The sequence below is a fragment of the Equus asinus genome, chromosome 9 (assembly GCF_041296235.1).
Source record: "Equus asinus isolate D_3611 breed Donkey chromosome 9, EquAss-T2T_v2, whole genome shotgun sequence".
Taxonomy (NCBI): domain Eukaryota; kingdom Metazoa; phylum Chordata; class Mammalia; order Perissodactyla; family Equidae; genus Equus; species Equus asinus.
The window spans coordinates 48,271,424-48,283,508 of record NC_091798.1 but is presented as its reverse complement, the minus strand read 5'-3'; the positions used below and the strand labels follow the sequence as shown (position 1 = coordinate 48,283,508).

The 12,085-nt window shown below is 42.7% G+C and overlaps 1 protein-coding gene and 1 long non-coding RNA gene across 2 annotated transcripts in view; one reads left to right on the top strand and one right to left on the bottom strand.

The window, feature by feature from the left end:
- The window catches only part of LOC139046182 (uncharacterized), a 71,828-nt gene extending 63,958 nt beyond the window's left edge, over positions 1–7,870 (bottom strand). The window contains exons 1-2 of the long non-coding RNA XR_011505850.1: positions 7,734–7,870; positions 1,796–1,846 (exon numbers count right to left, since the gene is read on the bottom strand). This is a non-coding gene — a long non-coding RNA (uncharacterized lncRNA). The remainder of the gene's footprint in view (positions 1–1,795; positions 1,847–7,733) is intronic.
- The window catches only part of CHSY3 (chondroitin sulfate synthase 3), a 255,986-nt gene continuing 250,766 nt past the window's right edge, over positions 6,866–12,085 (top strand). Inside the window, exons 1-2 of the mRNA XM_014859511.3 lie at positions 6,866–7,992; positions 10,478–10,761. Of these exons, the coding sequence (XP_014714997.1) occupies positions 7,197–7,992; positions 10,478–10,761 (1,080 nt within the window). The 5' untranslated portion in view covers positions 6,866–7,196. The remainder of the gene's footprint in view (positions 7,993–10,477; positions 10,762–12,085) is intronic.

Here is a 12,085-nt window from a genome sequence, read left to right as displayed (position 1 = left end):
GTGGCAGAAAAAAAAGCTCTGCACTCCTGGTGCTAATACTTTAATTGAAATCCATAAAACCTGACTTACAAGACTTTGAAAGACTTGTGTCATTATTGGCTTACTATGGACTTAAATAAAAGTCCACTGCTGGATGCAGCAGCCTTAAAATGAATTATAAACTGTGCCTGCCTCACTCACTCAAGATGCAATGACAATGGGCTGAGAGATGTGACATCTAACCTCTCTTGCATCTCAGTAAAATATCTTGACATTTAATAAAAATAGGAATAACAGAAAAGCAAAGACCCCCTAATCTCTCCTCTTCTGCCTATTTGATAATGATAGTGTGGCTATAAGGAATATATGCATATATATGTACATGCATGCATATATACATAAAATACCTGTATATCATTACTTAAGAAAGCACACAATAAATCCTGTAAATGTTCTAAAATCCAATTGTCTCTTTGTTTTTCAAAAAGTGAGCTTTAAGGAGCCAGCCCTGTGGCCTAGCAGTTAAATTTTGTGCGCTCCCCTTCAGCAGCCTAGGTTTGGTTCTGGGCATGGACCCACACCACTTGTTGGCAGCCATGCTGTGGCGGTGACCCACACACAAAATAGAGGAAGACTGGCACAGATGTTAGCTCAGGGTAAATCTTCCTCAAGCAAAAAGAGGAAGATTGGAAACAGATGTCAGCTCAGGGCAAATCTTCCTCAGCAAAAGAAAAAAAGTGAGCTTTAAGACAATAGTCAGAACCAGATATATTGGGTAAAATAAAGTATATTGTTAAGATTAATTTCACTTGTTTTTACTTTTTAAAATGTGACTACTAGAAAAATTTAAGTTCCACATGTAGATCATATTATATTTCTTTTCAATAGCAGTAACAGGAAAAGAGACCAAGTAATTAACAGGGGTTGAAAATCAAAGAAACAGGAAGGAAGGTGGCACATGCATTTTAGCTTTGTTGAGATAGAAAATATTGAATTGGACCTTATTAATATTTTAGGAGAGAAGTGAAAGGAGAAAATTAAAATAAAAAAATCTTTTTAGAATAAATTCAGATTGGTGATTAAGAGCTCTTTGGAGATTTTGCAACTCACTGCCTAATCATGGACTATTACTACTTAAAAAGAAAAAAAAATCTTCACATCATAAATAGTGCCTCTTTATTTGCAAAAACTTGATTGGGTGTTTAACTTATGTCTAAGAGACTGTCATTGGAGCCCAGGGGGGATGGAAAAAGTGGAAGCTTTAACTCTGATGTGGTCATCTCCTGACCCTTTCATAAGTGACAGCAGGACTCTCATTCCCGTCTTCCCAAAGTGCACTGATGGTTTAGACAAGCGGACCATCTCATAGTCAGATAAATCTATCGGAAATAAAAAGGAATGTGTGCTGAACTTAAACAAATAAAATATTTTCTTCAAACTTTTTATTATAGAGAATTTCAAATCTATGCAAAGGTAATTACGTAGCCTCAAGAGTCATCAATACCTGATTAGTCAGGCCCTACCCATGTCACCATCCACCTAGTCATCCTCAATCCCACATTATTTGAATTCCAGACATTATATCAGTTCATCTATAAACATTTCAGTATTTGTTTATGAAAAACAAAAACTTTTTCGAAACATAGTCACAATACCATTATCATACCTAAAAAGGGAATTAATAATTCCCTAGTAGCATCAAATATCCAGTCAGTGTAAAAAAATGTAACTACAACATTTTCATGTTGAGTAACTAAATGCAGATTAGTATTAGGCTCTAAAACTTATAGTGTTATAACATGCTCTAAATAATTACCTTTTCATATTTCAGTATATGAACTTCTACCATCCCCTCATGTGTTGATTTCTGAGGAAATAAAGATATAAATAAATGGTTACCTTCTTGAGTCTGTATGATTATAATCTTCCTTGGCAGAGTCAAAAATATTTTATAACACAATCTATCCCTTAGGAACAAACCGAAGGGCATTATGATTATTAACCACTAGATGCCACAGTTGCTTCACACAAATGAAATCAACCCAGACTTGATCTGTCAAGAAAAAACGATAACATTCTAAATATCACAGTAAAATACTAAATCAAAGTGTCAGGACTAGCCTAAGCTTGCTTATACCTTGTGACAGAAGCATATGCTGAACCATATATTTAAATACTTACCTTTAACTTTCATAACTGATCAAACCATGATATCCTCCCTTTTAAACTCATTTGTACCTTTTTCTCTGATTTTAAAGTGATTGCTAATTCTTTCCAATCAGTTCAAACATCAATGTAGTATCTTCAGAGCAGTCTGCTGAATGGCTGTCTCTAATTGGGTCAGACTTGTTTTTGAGGTGGTTGACATGAATGTCATTCCAAAGCCAGGGACACACCCCCTATGAGAGCTCTGCTTCACTGTGAATCCAGATGATTCCTTATGTTCTAGTACTTCAGCTCAGACAGGTGGGAAATGACTCATCTGTTACAACAGTCAAATATGGACATGCTGGAAACTGTTAACAGATTTAGAGAGGACAAGGAATCGGTTTTGCACTTTTTTTCTGGAAACGACTGTAATTTAAACAGCTTTTTTTCTTACTGTTTTTCTCAATTTCTACTACTGAGGGGCTTCATAGGAATTTTATCAGGTGGTTCACAAGTATACCTATTGAAACATTCTTGTTTAAATAAGAACAGCGATCCTATCAGACATCTTCAGCCAGCAATACTAGAATTACATACACTTCTGTATTCTCTCTTCCAATATAGTATACAGATCTGGCTATATTTTCGTATGCATTTATGTTTACTTTTCTTCAATGATAAAGAGTTTTCATACAAATTTGTCCCTTAGCATTCTTCTTACCCAAATAAAATTTTTTTGGTAAAATCTTCCTAGAACATATTATTTTATTCTTTGTTTTAATAAAAAAACTTAGTCGTTGGTAGAGATTTCCCAGAAAAGTATCTACACTAAAACTCATGTACCTTCAAAATTAAAGTGACTACGAGAAAATTACATCACTGACTTTGGGAAATACCAAATAAATAGCTAGAGGAATCTTAAGGAGTATGAAATTAAATTCATATAAAAATCTTTCCCAATATTTCTACTTATTACAAATGAGGCGGAGGTGCAGACATTGTGTGGGAATAAGAAGAAAAAGATGTTTGTCTTTTTATTCTGTTCCAAAGTGATGGGGTCACTTCAAAAACGTTTTAAAGACTCTACCTGATTCTACCCTTGCGTCTCCCTAGCTTTTTCTTCCAGTAGGAGCTAAAGTGGTCTTTGTAAAACATAAATAAAAACCATATCACCACTCTACTCCACACCTGCATTGTTGCTCAGAATTAAAGCCAGAGTCGTTACAAATGTCTTCAAGGTTCAAAATACTCACTGTCCAATATGGTAGACACTAGCTACTTGTGTCTATTGGACATCTGAAATGTGGCTGGTGTGAATTAAGATGTGCCATTAAATGTAAAATACACAATGGATTTGGAGAACTTAGTACTGATATAACGAATGTAAATTTTCTCAGGAATAATTTCACATTGATTACCTGTTGGAATCATATTTTAGATATATTGAGTTGAATAAAATGTATTATTAAAATGAATTCCACCTTTTTAAAAAAATGTGGCTACAAGGAAAAATTTAAATTACATGTCTTGCATTTATGGCTCACATTCTTATTCTATTGGACAGCACTGGCCTAAATGATCAGCAAGTCACCAGCTCGCTCCCATTTCCAACCCACATTGGTGCTCTTTCCTCAATATACCATGTCTATCTCAAGCCTTTGTGTTGCCTGTTCCCTCTTCCTGGAAAGTCTTCCCTCAGATATCCTCATGGTTAGTTTCCTCACTTTCTTCTGATCTCTACTAAAATTACCAGAAACAACTTCTCTGACCAATCAATTTAAAATGGCCTCACCCAACACATGTATACACTCACTATCTTTCTCTGTTTATTCAAAACACTTATCACTCAGCATATTAAATGTACTTACTTATATGTATATATATATACACACACGTGTGTGTGTGTGTGTGTGTGTGTGTGTGTATGTGTCATCTCTCCTTAGTAGAATATAAGCCCCATGAAGTCAAGGGCTTTGTCTGTTTTGTTTACTGCTTTTTCTCTAGAATAGTGCTTGGCTTATGGTAGGTACTAAATAAATATTTGTCAAATAAATGAAAAGATGAAATATCATAAAAAATAAGTAAGATGATATCGAGGAGATTTTGCCATGAAGGAAGGATTGGAAAATGAGAAAAGCTAACGCTTCTTGAGCCCCTACAATGCACTAGACACTGTGCTAAGCACTTACATATAATATCTTAATAAATCCTCACAGAAACGCATTGACACGTGGGAAATCTACAGCTCTGATAATTTAAATAACTTTCCCAAGGTCACCTAGCCAGTATGGAACATCATTTCAACTTTTCATTTTATTTCAACGTCTCCAAATGCCTTCCCTCACTCCCAGACTAAATTAGATGCTCTTCTAAATACTCTGAGTACTCTACATTTTCCCTTCATGTCATTTGTCACCACTGTAATTCATTTTGTAGCGTGGTGTTTAGTGTCTGTCTTCCCCACTGCACTATACACTTCATGATAGGTGGCAGTGAATATCTTGTTGACATTTCCATGCCCAGAGCCTTCCACCCTCTGTAATGGTTAATCTCTAATATACATTTGTTAAATAAAGCTTATTTAATGATTAACCAAATTAATTAATCACATTGATTAAAAACATTCATTAACTTAATGTTACTTTATCCCAAAATATTGCAACAGTTGGTGAGCAGGTTATTTGTGCTCAGCGAGAATTAATCACTTTGTAGATCAACTACACGGATGGCGCTCACTGGAACGAAGCCTGGCTGGATATTGTGGAGAGAGCATGCTGGCGTGGAGGTGGGCTACTTGTTCTTCACAACTGATCATAGGTAATGGGGCCATAGGATACAGATTTCCTCTGAAAATGTGCTGCCCAACGTGGCAGCCCCAGTCACTTGGGGCTATTTAAATCAAAATTAATTCAAATTGAAAATTCATTTCCTCAATCACTCTAGCTACATTCCAAATGCTCAGTAATCATACATGACTGCTGGCTGCCTCATACACAGCACAGATAAAGAAAATTCCCATTATAGGGACAGTTCTATTGAACAGCACTATTCTCAAAAGTTTAAAATGTCCCTAGGAAGATATATTTTTCAATCAGGAGGGACCTGTTTGTTTGATTAGTTTTGTATTCTAACTAAAATTAAACTTAGAGAAAGAGTCCAATAATCTGTATCCCCAAGTGTTTCTGGGCAAGACCTAGACATGGAAAAGGAGCTTCATTGTCCAGCAGATGAAACATTTAGTCAGATGTGCTCATGCACAGCCAGTGACTGGTGTGGAAAGAACCACTCCTCCACCGGCTCCGGGCAGGCCTGCTGTTCCAGGGCCACTGCCAGCTCCTTGTTGGATGGAGCCCTAGGTCTGATGCCATCCAATGCCATCCTTTTGCGTTTGATGTACAAAACAGAAGACTGAAATTTGAAGAAGAAAGGATTTGGGATGCCAAATACGCCTCAGATATAGTTAGATTCACAACTTCTACAGAGAAAGTTTTAAAATGTCACATATCTTCAGGTAATTTCTTCTAATGTGACTTTGAGTGATTTTGGCTAATACTGTTTAACTTTTTTTGAGATTCTGTTGCTGGAGATTTTCCCTCCCTAATTGAAGCGGTAAAACATTTCCTGTCATTGCCATAGAAAATAAAATGGCTTATAGACAACACAAATTGTATTTTCTATTTTATTTTCTGATTAAGTTCATTTATTTGGGAGAGCAAGAATTTTCTTAGTTTGAATGTTCCAGGTATTGCCCCTATAATTTGTTTACATCTCTCCATCATTTGCCAGTTCTACCAAGACTGAAAATAGTTCCTGGTTCTCAGTTTTAGACAAGAAACCAGTAGGAAAGCTGAGGAGAGAACCACTAGGCAGCCCCACATTTCTAACTCAACAGGTGGGGAACATAGAATTTTTATGTTCTTTGGGTATTGAGCCCCCACTCACCATGATCTCCTCAGACTTTCGGGGCGGGTATTTACAGTCTCTCCCGAGATTTTCTCAGGAGAGACGCCGAGTGACAATGGTGCTTCTGTGTACGACTGGCTGGGGAGAGGTGGTGAAGGACGCAGGTAGGGAGTGGGGAGTCGGTAAGGCTGGGAGGAGAGGTGCTAGGATGGGACACATGGTTTCCCGAGTAGTGAGCGGGACAAGGAGTGGAGAGAGAAGATGGGGAGCAGCAGCCGTGAAAGAACTGCGAAAATTACCGAAACCCGAAGAGTGGAGCCCGGGCGGACCTGGGCGGGGCAGCCTGGGGAAGGGTCACGCCGGGACGTCACGGGCGGTGGGCCGGGGGAAGCGAGCGGGTAGGGAGATGCTGGAGCTCGCCGGGGGCTCGGGGACCCGCGCTCCGCCGATGAGGTCAGTGGAGCCGACGCGCCGGGAGGAGGGCAGTGGAGCCCCCGGACGCGGGGCGGGACAGGACGGGAAATGGGACGGAGAGCAAGGGCCGGGGGAGGAGGGCCGAGGGGGCGTCGGCGCTGGAAGGCGGAGGCGGCCCGACTGGGATCGTTTCCTTCCGGAGAGGAGGCCGGCTCTGGACCAGGCGCGGACGGGGCTGTCCAAGGGCGGGGGACGGGGAGATACCGCGGCCCGCGCTTCGCCAGGGCTGGCAGCGGGGGTGCTCGTGGCTCCTCCTCCGGCCCGGTCCGAGCCCGGCGGCGGGGGGAGCGGGAGGCGGGGAGCGAGGGCGGGGGCTCGGGGAGGAGGGAGGGACTAGGCGCGCCAGTGACAGGGTGGCAGCCTAGGAGCGGACGCGTTGCCGCCGCCGCCGCTCCACCTCCTCCTCCTCCTGCAGCTCCTCTCGCTGCCACCGCCGCCGCCGCCGCCGCCGCCGGGAGAAGTTTCTCTCCCGACCCTCACTCAGAGCCCAGACCCAGAGCGGCGCGGGCAGCGGCAACCCGCGGCGGGCTAGGCGCCCCGAAAGCTCCCACCCCGAGCCGGCGTCGGCGCCTCGGCGGCAGGCAGCGGCCGGGGCTGGGGGCGCAGAGGCGGAGGAGGGGCGGGTGGGAGCCGGGAGACCCGCGCGCGGCGCCGCAGCCGCTCAGCTAGCGTCCGCGCCGGGGACAGCCGCGATGGCCGTGCGCTCCCGCCGCCCGTGGATGAGCGTGGCGTTGGGGCTGGTGCTGGGCTTCACCGCCGCGTCCTGGCTCATCGCCCCCAGAGTGGCGGAGCTGAGCGAGAGGAAGAGACGCGGCTCGAGCCTCTGCTCCTACTACGGCCGCTCGGCAGCTGGCCCCGGCGCTCAGCAGCCGCTCCCCCAGCCCCAACCCCGACCGGAGCAGTCGCCGCCCCCTGCGCGCCTGGAGCTCCTGGGGCCCCAGCTGCCAGAGGCAGCGCCTGGGGAAACCAGTTTTCGGAGCAGCCCCTGGCAGCAGCCACCTCCGCTGCAGCAGCGGCGGCGAGGACGCGAGCCCGAAGGCGCGACGGGGCTCCCCGGCGCCCCCGTGGCCGAGGGGGAACCCGAGGAGGAGGACGGGGGCGCGGCTGGGCAGCGGAGAGGCGGCCGGCCCGGGAGTAGCCACAACGGCAGCGGGGACGGGGGCGCCGCTGCCCAGAGCTCTCGACCCCGAGATTTCCTGTACGTGGGGGTGATGACCGCGCAGAAGTACCTGGGCAGCCGCGCGCTGGCGGTGCAGCGGACCTGGGCGCGCTTCATCCCTGGCCGTGTGGAGTTCTTTTCCAGCCAGCAGTCCCCCAACGCCGGGCTTGGCCAGCCTCTGCCACCCTTGCCTGTCATCGCGCTGCCAGGAGTGGACGACTCCTACCCTCCCCAGAAAAAGTCCTTCATGATGATCAAGTACATGCACGACCACTACCTGGACAAGTATGAGTGGTTCATGCGCGCCGACGACGATGTCTACATCAAAGGTGACCTCCCAGCGCCGGCTGTCCCGCCTGCCCGCCTCCCCAACTCCTTTCTCTGCAGCCAGCCCCAATCCCTGCCCAGCCCCTTTCTGCTTCTCTGCCAGCACGTGCTCCGGGCTCCGGCAGCCCCCAGCCCGCGGTCCCCACCCCTTGCATCCGCCCACCATTCCTAGTCCGCTCCTCCTCCTCTCCTGCGGTCTGGACCCTCCTCACACCTGCCCGGGTTTATTCGCTTTCCTCACTCTGGATGTTCTCGTTTCCGCCCAGCGCTTGCCCCTACTGTTTACCATGTGCGAGAGATGAGGAAAGGGACTTTAGGGTTAAACAAGGCTATTCCCACCTTGCCCTGCTCTGAAAGCGCCCAGTGGTGGCAGTTTCCCAAATCGCTCCAGAGGGGCGTGTCCTCTGTGAAGGAAGGGAAGACGAGAGCCAGCTTGGAGACCGATGTTCTCGCTTTAATCCCCTACCCTTGGTTTTAACTGGATCTAGCGCAGTGTTGGAACAGGTGAGGTCGAAGAATCATCTTTGCTGTCCTGAACCCTTCCCTGTGCGTTTCCTTCCCTTTCGCAAGACCCGCCACGCACTGGGAGTCCTTGAGCACTCCCACCGCTCCAGCGCGCAGCTCCTTCCAGCCACTATGGTGCAGCACCAAGCCGTCCCCACCCCCACCTCACCTCAGTAAAACCCGGAGGGCTTGGGTGTATTGACAGAAGCTGGTGGTGGGAAAGAAGGGGACAACGCCCTCGAATTATGCAGACCCTAGTAGCTCCAAGCTATACTAGCGCCACTAGCATGGATCCTTTCCAGTCCGTCTTGGTGGCTGCAGCGATAAGCAGAGGCTGAAAGTCTTTCCCACAACCACGCGCAGCCACAGCATGAGAAAACTTCCCTGTCAATTTTAAAAGAGGCGCGGTCCTTCACCCTGAGTATGCGTGGCTCTGGCCAGAGATTTCTCAATTCAGCAGAGAGGCTTTCCTTAGAGCAGAAGTATGTCTTTCCAGTCCAGCCCATTTCGGAGATGGAGAGGGACACAAGGGAAGTAGCAGGATTGTATTGAACAAGGTCTTCCTGTGCTTCTCACATTTCCTAGTTTCTTGGTCAAAGGGGTGCAGCCCTTCCTTAGTTTATGCCTCTCTACTTCTAGCCTCATTGCTTTCTCCTGATCCACGTAGTATCTTTCACATGACTCAAGGAAAAACAAACAGAAAAAATAAACCCAAAGTATCTATGCTGTTTTGGCACAAGGAGTGTAAAGATAATGACTAAAGATTTCTTGGTTTGGGGTTGGGAGGAGTGAAATCACCTTAGAACTGGTTGGCATAGGAAATATTGATAATTAGATACAAAAATAAATAATTAAATACAAAAATAAAGAAATGATTGCATTTCTGATGAATGCACTATCTTTTAGATAGATGTAAGATAGATATCTATAAGTGATAGATCCACTATCTTGTAGTCCCCTTGTCTTCTGTGTCTCAATAAAATCACAAAGGTTTCCTGGCAGAAGTTTGACACACTGTGCAGAGAATTTTCCAAAATGCGTTAATAGCATCTACTTTTGTCATTTCTTTTAATGCTTTGACATTGTCCTTCAGAACATTGAAATGCCATACTCTTTCCATTTCTATTCAGAATGAAATGCATTTTGTATTAAAAACCCAATAATAGCTGAAACTCATTGAGCTCCAAGGGGGCGTGGCATGGGATCAGGAAAATGACTGCAGATGCCATGCTCATCAAAAATAATAGTAAAGATGCTGGCTGGGAATGTAGAGAAGGTGACTACTTATTCCAGTGTATCGCTTTGTAGAATACCAAATGCTTTTGAACTGTTTTAGCTACGGAGTTTTATTTTTAAATTGTTTTTCCTGATAAACTTACAAACTATAAGTAAACGAATTATATTATTTAATTTTTAACAAATGTTTATTTTGTCTAAAAAAGTGCTTTCCAGAGTTCCACAGTTAAATTTCAAGAGAAATTTGATTCTCTCTCTTTCTCTTATATATATGTATTATGAAACTTTTGGGTTGTATATGACTGAACTTCAGTTAAGGACAAAACACTAAACTAAATCAATTATCAGGAAAAAGTAATTATTGGATATCAACAGTCTGCCAAATCAATACAAAATATCAATATTTAATATTATATCTCTAGGAATTTTATTACTTCAAACGTGCTAAGAAACCTGTCTTTAGTCTCCTTACCATTTCACCTTTTACCAAAAAACTGATGATTATTACACTTATTAAAGTTTTCCAGTGACCTTGACTAGAAATTTGATAAAGTTTTATTATGGCTTGATTAATAGCTATAAGTTAGTATTTAAAAAAAATAATAGAATATTCAGAGCGGTTTTTCTTGTTTTCAATATTATAAGACTTATGGGGAATTTATGTCCCTTACTTTGTATTACTTATTTTGTATACTACAAATGATCATGAATTAGGAAAAGGAGTGATTGTTGCCTCTCTCTTTGTAGGTGATAAGTTAGAAGAGTTTCTTAGATCACTGAATAGCAGCAAGCCTCTCTACCTGGGCCAGACTGGCCTGGGGAATATTGAAGAACTCGGAAAGCTGGGGCTGGAGCCTGGGGAGAACTTCTGTATGGGAGGACCTGGCATGATCTTCAGTCGAGAGGTTCTCAGGAGGATGGTGCCACATATAGGTGAATGCCTCAGAGAAATGTACACAACTCACGAGGACGTGGAAGTAGGAAGGTGTGTTCGACGTTTTGGTGGGACTCAGTGTGTCTGGTCTTATGAGGTAAGACGAGCTGTGATCCAAGTGTTCACGTATTACAGGTGCATGCCATTTTACAGTCTGAGGCAGGGATTCTATTTTTTCTCTCTTTATCTTTGTATTTGCTTGAAAATGATAGCAGCAGCCGGTAATGGACACAAGGGTGATTATGGGAGATACAGTTCTTATTAGATCTAAGGCCTGTCCGAGGCTTTCTTGTTAGCCTGGCTCTTTAAGCAGCTGCGTATTTATATGGTCATATCTCTGGAAGATGCTATTTCCCCTTTATTTGTTTTATTGGTGTTTATATACATGCATAGCCATTTCCTGTCGCTAACAAGAGGACTAATTTTATTCTCTTGGGTTGTAGCTTTTAGCATTTGGTACTTTGTTGTTGGTGGTGATTGTTTGAGGTAGGTATCTAATTACTTCTCTTCGTTTTTAAATAGTTAAAATCTGGAGTTTCTTGGAAGATTGTCATGTGGAAATTTAACATGTATTTTTTAAAAGCTTAGGAAAAGTTAACTCACTTATGATAGATTTATTCACAAAATTTTAAAAGGAATGAATTATCTGGAAAAACAGAAGGAGTTCTGAAGATGTCAACTAACTGCTTAATATTATGACTGGTTCCCTAAAATTGATTTCTGTCTGCCCTTATTCCATTTTCTGAACAGCCACCATTATTTAAATAATCTGAGTTATGAACTGTTGTTTTATTGCAGTAATTAGTTTTATGAAATACTCTGGGATTTTTTTCCTTCAGAAATTTGTTTTGAAATGAAATACTATTTTATTTAAAATAATTTCCTGAAAGATAGTAAAAATTGGCTTAACATTTAAATACTAGTGTATTGCAGTTTTCAGTATAGTTGGGTTTTCAAGTGGTTGGAGTTTAATATATTTTAGCTACCCAGTGCATACATTTGTAAATTATAACAACTCATTTACTTATCTTTTCAAATTTTCTATGTCTCTTAGTATAGAAGAAACATTTTATGAAAACATGTTCACTGTGAAATCATTATACCTCAAGACTACACAGTCCTATTCATTTTTCTTTTAAAAGTGTAATCTCACTTTAGTTAATTTTCTTTCTTTTTTATACTTTGTGATATTTATACGTTGGGGAAATATTCCTTATATTTATTACAGAGAGTAAAAATTATTGATAACTAGTTATTTGGAATATGTACTATGCAAACTTAAAATTATTACATACCTCATTCCTTTTGATAATAAAAATAGTAATTTAAAAAGTTTTTAGCTTTATAAAACTAAAAAGTCTTATGATTACCCTTTAGAATAAAAATTTATGCAAGAACATTATAATTTATAAATAAGTAAT